Source organism: Myotis brandtii, unplaced genomic scaffold, assembly GCF_000412655.1.
Source record: "Myotis brandtii unplaced genomic scaffold, ASM41265v1 scaffold250, whole genome shotgun sequence".
NCBI classification, from domain to species: Eukaryota; Metazoa; Chordata; class Mammalia; order Chiroptera; family Vespertilionidae; genus Myotis; species Myotis brandtii.
Window position 1 is genome coordinate 210,804 of NW_005359478.1, and position 8,924 is coordinate 219,727.

General features: G+C 36.8%; 2 protein-coding genes across 6 annotated transcripts in view; both read left to right on the forward strand.

The window, feature by feature from the left end:
* Positions 1 to 7,135, forward strand: part of HORMAD1 (HORMA domain containing 1) — an 18,078-nt gene extending 10,943 nt beyond the window's left edge. The window contains exons 9-13 of one of the 2 annotated variants that reach the window (XM_005867364.2): positions 1,716 to 1,782; positions 1,860 to 1,936; positions 3,145 to 3,228; positions 5,651 to 5,719; positions 7,039 to 7,135. In XM_005867364.2, coding sequence (XP_005867426.1) covers positions 1,716 to 1,782; positions 1,860 to 1,936; positions 3,145 to 3,228; positions 5,651 to 5,719; positions 7,039 to 7,116 — 375 coding nt within the window. In that variant the 3' untranslated portion in view covers positions 7,117 to 7,135. The remainder of the gene's footprint in view (positions 1 to 1,715; positions 1,783 to 1,859; positions 1,937 to 3,144; positions 3,229 to 5,650; positions 5,720 to 7,038) is intronic. The other variant, XM_005867363.1, reaches the window with a different exon arrangement.
* Positions 7,136 to 8,521: 1,386 nt separating this feature from the next.
* Positions 8,522 to 8,924, forward strand: part of GOLPH3L (golgi phosphoprotein 3-like) — a 21,788-nt gene continuing 21,385 nt past the window's right edge. For 2 of the 4 annotated variants that reach the window (XM_005867367.2, XM_014540680.1), the window contains exon 1: positions 8,527 to 8,730. The gene's annotated coding sequence lies outside the window, so the exon portion shown is untranslated. Of the gene's footprint in view, positions 8,731 to 8,924 lie in introns of all 4 variants that reach the window. The other 2 variants (XM_005867366.2, XM_005867365.2) reach the window with 2 other exon arrangements.

Consider the following 8,924-nt stretch of genomic DNA (forward strand, 5'->3'; position numbering starts at 1 on the left):
CCCTGGCCACTCCAAGCCTGTGGCCAGCGTGCACACGCTGGCGCCAAGCAGCCTGGGTCCCGGGGACGCCACTGGAGTATCCAGTCCTGTCAGCCCGGCCTGCGGGTGGCTGGAGTTCCCGGTCCTTTTGGTTTCTGCAGCCCCTGTACCGGAAGCAGAAGCCTAGAGCGTGGGGAGCACCAAGAATGCTGGGAATCATAGTTCTGGTGGCAGACGCGTTGCGGGATCTCCTAGACACTAGAGCAAAGTGAGCCTGGAGCAAGTTACTGTTGCGGGTGGGAGGTGGAGGGAAAGCAAAGGTGAGAGACATAGTAAAGTCAGAGTGTTGAGGAAAAATTAAAAGGAAGATATCCTGCTACTTCTAGGAAATCTCCACCAATGGAGCAAAGAAAAAAAAAGACCTGTGTTATTCTGTGAGCATCAAACCAAACTGGGTTGAGGTCTCAGACAATTCGCTCATATGATTGCAAAGACAGACAGAAACTCCCGGGTTGGAGAGGGCTCCCCTGAGGGTTCCCAGATTGGAGAGGGTGCAGGGACCCACCCCCTGTGCACAAATTTCGTGCACCAGGCCCCTAGTATAAGTATAAGAAAGCTTTTGTTGTTGTTGCCTCACTCCAAGGAAATCTTTCATCATTAACATAATTTTCTTTAATCTCATCTTTGTTGTTTGTTCTTGTCTCATTTTATCCTAAATTGGGACCACAGTTCTGACTATTCTGATTTAGGCTCTGTCCCCACATCCTTACAAATAGAAAAATTTCATTTTCAACCAATACTGTCAAAGAAGAAATATTTTCCTTAAAAACTAAACCCCAGTCTTGCTTTATAAACAAATATGTCTGGGATTTATGTAGCATTCTTTAAAATATTTAAAGCTTGGCCCTGGCCCATGTGCCTCAGTTGGTTTAGTGTTGTTCCATGCATCAAGAGGTCACTGGTTCAATTCCGGTCAGGACATGTGCTTGGGTTGCAAGCTCCATCCCCCACCCCTCCCCATCCTACCCCATGCAGGAGGCAGCCTATCGATGTTTCTCTCTCTCCCTCTCCCTTTTTCTCTCTAAAATCAATAAAAACATATTTTAAAAAAATATTTAAAGTTCTTTGACATATGTCACATAGGGAATAATACTTATGAAGTAGACATTAAACCTGTTCAGAGTGCATGCTAACATCTGTGTGGAAATTCCAGAACAATAGAAATGGCAGCTTGTTGTGTGAATATGTCTAATTCAGTGCCCTCAAACACAGTAAGATCTAAGGGTTCTTAGAACCATTATACATTTTGAGAAAATTGTATATTTTTATCATTTGTCCTCAAAGCTACCCTGTAAAGTATTTTATACTTTGGATAAATAAGTTGCCGTGTTATAGTAATTATACGACCATTTTATTTCTAGCAAGCATAAGGTAGTTGTAGTCTTATGTTATACTAGAGGCCAGGTGCACAAATTCGTGCATGGGTGGGGTCTGGCCCAGGCAGATCGGGCCAGCTGGGGGGAGGGGCTGCAGGTGGTTGGTGGGCCGGCCCCGCCCTCTGGTCGAACTCCAGAGGGGTTTGGTCAAGGGGGCAATTTGCATATTAGCCTTTTATTATATAGGATTATTATATAGGATTTAACCTTCACATAAAACAAATTTGTTTAAATAGGTCCACCAAGTTATTTTAGTTTCTTTTTGAAATGTGTCCTTTTATTCCCCACGTAATTATATAGGATGATTTTGACATTGAAATGAAAACAGAAGAGCAGAAAAAAAATCCTGGATCTTCTGAACTTGGAGGTACGAAGTTAATGTAAATGTAGATTGATTCACTTCTAACTCAATTTTATGCTTTTAACTTTTTTTTTTTTTTTCAGAACCAAATTTAGCTTGTGAGGAAGATGAGATTATGAAATCTGAAGAAGTTCCAGAGCTTTCAGTTTCTCATTCTCAGGTATAAACTTGATAGTTCCATCTTACTTTTAATTTGTTTTTTTCTTATTTTTATTTTTTGTTGATCCTCACCCGAGGATATTTTTCCATTGATTCTTGGAGAGAGTGCAGAGAGAAATATTAATGTGAGAGAGTCACATCTATTGGTTTCCTCCTGCATGGGGATCAAGCCTGCAACTGAGGTACATGCCTTGACCCGGGACCCTTCAGTTCACAGGCCGATGCTCTATCCACTGAGCCAAACCCGCTAGGGCTTAACTTTTTTTTTTTTTTAAGACTGTTTCTTATGTGTTTATTTAGTTATTTCTCAGATTTTCTTAATCTAGGTCTTTTAGAAGAAAATTAGGTATTAAGAATGCTCATTAACAAAATTCGGGAATTATATGTTGAAAGTTTTAAGTATTTTATTGGTAGATTTGTTTAATAATCTACATACTGTTCATAGAATCTCAATATTTCAGAGCTAGATGGAATCTTAAGCAATTATTATACACCACCCTTTCTATTTACAAATGGAATATATAATATTATATATAATACATTTTTGTTGTCTTGGAGCAGAACATGTTTAATTTTGTTTTCCATTTACAGTAAAATCTAGAAGTAACATTTAGATAAAATGAACTTGAAAATGTTATTGATGATTGTCCCCCTTTACACAGCCCCTTTTTCCATTGGCAGTGAGCTAAAGTTTTTCTTCTAGAAGAGTAGTGCCTGGTGATGATCATTTGGGACTTTCTCAGCTCAGTGAATAGTCAACTGTGAACAGTGTCAGTTTCACTATCTTTATATTTGTACTTTTTATGACAGTAAAGACCAACTCAAAATTACTGGGTTTCATTACCTCAACAAACAAGACCCTAAATTTTATGTGATTGAATTATTTTTAAAAATATTTTTATTGATTTCAGGGAGGAAAGGAAAGAGAGAGAGAGATAGAAAATCAATGATAATAGAGAATCGTTGACTGGCTGCCTCCTGCATGCCCCCAACCAGGAATCAAGCCTAAAACCCAAGTATTTGCCCTGACGCCCTGACCCTCTGTCCCCCTGACCGAGAATCTAACTATGATCACCTGATTCATAGGTCGATGCTCAACCACTGAGCCACACCGGCCGGACTATAATTGAAATTTTCAATCCTATTATTGTGTTATGAGAACACATGGTTCAATAGGATTATATTATGTATAATTATTTTCTTCTCTAGGTTGAGCAGTTAGTCAGTAAAACATCTGAACTTGTTATGTCTGAAAGCAAAACAAGAAGTGGAAGAATTTTTCACAGTAAAATAGTAAGTGTCTCTTTAGATTGTTTTCCATTCTAACCTTATAATTTCCCCCCATATATGAGTTTATTTTGTTTATGAACACTTCATTTATTGGACCAATATTTAGTAAGCACCTACTATGTGTCAGATACTTTATTAGGTGTTAAAAATAACACATAGTTCCTGTTCTTAGCTAAAAGTTTAGTAATTGGAGGTCAACAAGCAGTGATATAGGGCCATTATAGCAGTCTGAATAAGTTACATAGAGCCACAAAGGAAAGAATGTTTAATTTCATTGAAGGTACATTAGAGAGGGACATCCAGAAAAGGCTTTGAGAAGTGACACCATTATATACGAGTAGACTCCCAAGGAAATGCCAAAATGTTCCATGTTCTATCTTATAAATGGATTATCTTGTTAATAAGACATTAAAAATGAATGTTTTATATACATCTTGCATAAAATGAATCTCATGTTCTTAAGCAAAAAGGCAAACACTGCTTTGTTTTACTTTTTGGTATGAATTGTATTAAATAGAAATTTGTATTTTATTTTAAACCTTTAAGTTACTCTCAAAGGTTCAGAGGTGAAAAAAAAAGCATTCTGTAAAATATGCAAAATATTATGTCCAAAAATAGAAAACAGTGCACTTTAACAGTGGTATGCTGGAGTATTTCTCCCCACTCCTCATTCAGTGGCATCATGTTGGCAGCTTGAAATTGGACATGATAGAGTATTTACAGCATGGATATCAGCAAATGTCTCAACCCAGGATTTGTTCCCAGAGAACCAGTTATTAAACATTTACCAGCACATCACTGCCATTTTTAGGTGTTCTTTCCCCCCAACATTCTCCATGGGAATTTAGAACTGGCATAAAACAGCATTCAAACTAGTCTGCTGATGAAAGCAAAAGATAAAAGAATTTCAAAAATTAGTATTTCTAGCAGCAAAATGTTCTTCCTAGGAAACTTCTATTTAGGATGAGTATCCTTTTTTAGGATATAGGGAGAAAAGCCAGCATTAAAAACAATTATTAGGTAGCCTGGCGGGTGTGGCTCAGTGGTTGGGCATTAACCTATGAACCAGGAGGTCATGGTTCAAAGATTTCCTTGTAATGTAATATTAGGATGTGTTGGGAACATAAATTCATTTCTGAAATTGCCTATGTTTTTGGATATAAAGTCTGCCAAAAGTACTCCTGATTTTGAGAATCATGACTGAATTATGGTTAGGAAAGGGCAATAAATGAAAATATTTAATAGTATATATACTAAGGAAGTTACTATTGAAGAATACATTTCAAGCATCAGAAACTTATGTCATTTTAAAGAATAATAGTATGATAGATAATAATTTGTCATTCAGTATTCATTTTAAAAACTGAATATCTGACATTATTCACGGTAGTCAAAAGATGGAAAAAAAACCTAAGTGTCTATCAAAGGATGAATAAACAAAATGTGGCATATACATACAATAGAATATTATCCTATATAATAAAAGCCCAGCGACCATAACAGCAGAATGACCAGAACAAACGCTCGACCAGTCACTATGAGGTGCACTGACCACCTCTTGGTCACTTTCCCCAGCCAGCAGAATCCGATTGCCTGATGCAAACAGGGACCCAGGGGTGGGGGTGGGGGAATGTGGGCGGCACCAAGCCAAGGCCCTCGCCCCCTGCCAGTCACACCACACACAGAGGGCAATGTGGTGGGGGTGGGGCCGAAAGCAGATGGAACAGCCAACCTCTCAGTCCCTCCCCCTGGCCATCAGGCTCCCATCCCCCGATGGTGAACAGGGAACCGAGGTGGGTGGCAGCAGGCAGAACAGCTGACCTTTTGGTCCCTCCCCTCAGCTGGTAGGCTCCAATCACCCGATGGTGAACGCAGAACCGGGGTAGGTGGCGGCAGGGGGCAGGGCCGGCTGCTGGCAGCCGGGAAGATGGCCCTGATCCAGACTAGGCCTAGGGACCATATCCGCACACGAATTTCATGCACTGGGCCTCTAGTTCAGCTATAAAAAGAAATGGTGTATCAGTACATGCTACAACTTGGATGGACCTTGAAAACATTATGCTAAGTGTAAGAAATCAATCACAAAAGTCCACATATTATATGATTCCATTTACATGAAAGTCCAGAATAGGGATTTCTATAGATTCAGAAAGTCATAGAGTTGATGGGAAGATGAGGGAATAGATGAGTGATGACTATAAGGAGAGAGGGTTTCTTTTTAGAGTGTTCTCTAAGTGTTCTAAAATTGACAATGGTAATGATAGTATAGCTCTATGAACTATTACATAGGTGAATTGCATAGTGTCTGGATTATAGCTGTTTAAAAAAAAATTTTTTAAACTTCATATAGTACCTATGGTTAAAAATCAAGTGTTATTTGTTCTTAGAGAAGTAACCCAATAGTAATTATTCTCTTTTTTTGGAGGCTAATGAAAATAAACCAGTAAAATCTAAAGCAAATCGGAAGAGAAGTCAACGAGAATCTGGAAAAACAGTAAGTCTTATGATAATAAATAGGTAGAATAAAATGGCAAGTATCAGAATATCATTATTATGGATTAAATTGAAGATGACAAATATAAGATCCCTTGATATACCTCAGAACTCTGATATCCAAATCTTTTAAAAATATATTTGGTTCTAAAAAATTGAATGATTTTAAAATAAGATGCAGTATGTTGGTGTATTAATTTTCTCCATGTAAATGTTTAATGTCTGATTCCATGAATGATTTGAAGTAGCTGGAGGAATTTATAAAATAAAATCAGCATCAGGAAAATATGAGAATGAAAAAATGAGAGTACAAGAATATTCAAGCCATTTTATTTATATAGAGCTAAAATTGGGTCACAAATTTGATCTGAACTTTCTAAGATCAAAACTAAAGCAGAAACAGATAAGTTGTCAAATCCAGTTGTTCCTTAAAACTATAGTATTTCTTCTTAGTACCTTAGGAGAAAAAATTTTCCCTGACCTAAATCCTATAACAGTTGTTTTATATTTGGAATCTTATTTTACTAAGTGAGATAATGTATTTGTCATTTCTGAGATAAATATTTATACTTTTTCAACTATAATTTTTAGTGTTATTAATAGGTTAAAATTAGAAACTGAAAACTTTTAAAAAATCAAATGTTAAAGGGGCAATCTAAAAAATTTACATATCTTAAGAAGAAAATGGAATAATTTGACATGTCACTAATATATTAGAGTCTTTAATTTTTCCCAATGTATTAAGCCTTGATTTCTCTCCCTGCAAAATCATAATTCAATCGTATCCTTTGTAAGTTTCTTCCAGAAAAATCAAAGTTCAATAACTCAGGAAATCTTGTAAGGAATTTTCCTAATTAGTCATCCCAGTCATTCAAAAGTGTGCATTGAATGTCTGCTATCTATTAGGCACTGCTAAGTACCAAGGATACAAAAACAAAACATGATTTAAATCTTACATTGTTCCTAGGTAGACTGTTTTTCTATCTGCAGCTCATTTTATAATCCTTTTTCCCTCTCTGTATCCCCCAAAATATTTTACTATTTTGAGAGCATAATGTTAATTCTATTTATCTACTCCAACAACCCTTATAATTTGCAAGTATGTACTTTCAGCAGCCATCAGAAGATTTAAATATGTCAATAATAAAATTTCCCCTACTTTTAAAGAACCCAGGAAACCTACTTTAGTAGGACATAGATATGCTAGGTATAATTTTTGAAAAAGAAGAAGAAAGAAACTTCAGAAGCATAAAAAGATATAAAATTAAAGACATTTAAACTGTAAAATACCAATTCTTAGTAGTTGCTTTCTTTTCACAGGTTCATCACGTTGATTCTGCTAGTCAAGAGTCAGTGACAAAAAGAAGAAAGTTTAGTGAACCAAAGGAACATATATAAAAATTATTTTTCTTCTGCATGATTGCAAAGTTCATCTCTACATTTAAAGGATACTATATTACTATTTTAAGGTGTGTTTGCCCTATCTCTGGAAATTTATATGTAGTCTTAAGCAGTTACTACACTAAAATGAATTCTTAGCTATCATATTGTGATCCTTAAACTTATCTAAGACAAATCCAATAGAACTTTTTAATAAAACCAAAAGAACCATTGTCATAATTGATTCTGTTTAATAGCTACTCAATATTGATCTATCTTCCATTTTAGTGGACACTTTCTTTAAACAAACATTAATTTTTTAAGGTCCTCTAAAGCCATTTTTGAAACAAATAATGTTTATTTTGGTGTTATATTTTGGAAGGAATTAACTTTTTACTTGTGTTAAAACTATACCATTTAACTGGTTTTGTTTGCAATTGTGTTATTAAAACAATTCTCTTCAGTAGTTTGATATAGTGTATTAACATGATAATATATAATGTATAATTGAATATTGGTACTTTACCTTTTTTAAAAAAATTTTTTACTATAAGAAAAATGATAACTGATTTTAAAAGTCTGGCATTTTGCAGAGCATAAATAAAATATTGTTAAGCATCTATACTCTTTCATGGTTTCCGATTTTTATATACTTAGCAGAAAGTGTTTAGGCACTAATTTCGAGATCATTTCGGTAGATATTACTTTGCAAGAGTTGAGCACACTTCCTAGAATTTTTGAGTTGGTGGTGTGAAAGACACTGTGCCCTTAGTGAGAAACCCTGGACATGGTTCCAGGCCTGACATTTCCTTTGCTTTAGAAACAGAAGACTTAAAACTTGGTCTGCTTGCCTCTTGTGGTTTCAGCAGACATATTCTAAAAACATACATTATTCATAGGTTTGCTAGTAACAAGCGTTAAATAGAGAATGTTGGTATGTATGTGATGGTAGAAAAGTACCCATCCTGTTTAATGTAAACCAAATAAAGGTTCACAAACTGAGCCACATCAGGCTTTTCTGGAACAGGATAATTAGGAATAAGCTAATTGTCAAACACAACCAATTTTTAAATGTTTATTATTAGCTTTATTGTATCCCAACACATCTCACTTTATTGTGCTAGTATACACTGTTACACTGAGATTGACCAACAGAAACCTCTCGCTCGGCAGCTGGAGCTAGCTTACTTAACATTTGGATTGGCCGGTTCGATGGGGCTTGGGAGCGCAGGCCTCTCCTCTATTCTACCGAGGTTCCTTCATTGGATTGACCAGCTGTCAGGTTCAACCCAAACCTGCCTCCTTTTAGTGGTGTTTGTCTGGATCGCAACACAATGGGAGGGAGGGGGGAGAGCCTCCCCTCGTAAGCTCCGATTGGCTGGACTTAACCATGGCGGTCTCTGATTGGTCCAATGAAGAAACACCAAGGTAGGTTGCCTAGTGATCCTGAGGAAGCTGATGTGTTATTCCTTTTCTGCAGCGAAGGATCAGGAAGTTTGTGCTCTTTCCTTGGCTGGGAAGTTTTTCACCTACTAGGACAAGGGTAGGGGACTGGGGTGGAGGACAGGTGTTCTCCTAAAGTAGAGTGCAAGCTGCAGCCTCCCTCGGGCCGTAACCCAGGAGTAACGTCAGGTAAGCAACCGGGGAAATGCATTTCGTAACGTCAAAAAATAAACCAAACCCTCCAAATTTTTTATTTTATGGGGAAAAGGTGGTTTTGATTTATTTAAATTTTTTTACCTTTTTTTAAATAGGATTTTTAACTAGTAAATGTCCACGGGGAGGGGAGATTCATTTCTCAACACCCCCCCCCCCCCCCCCCCCCC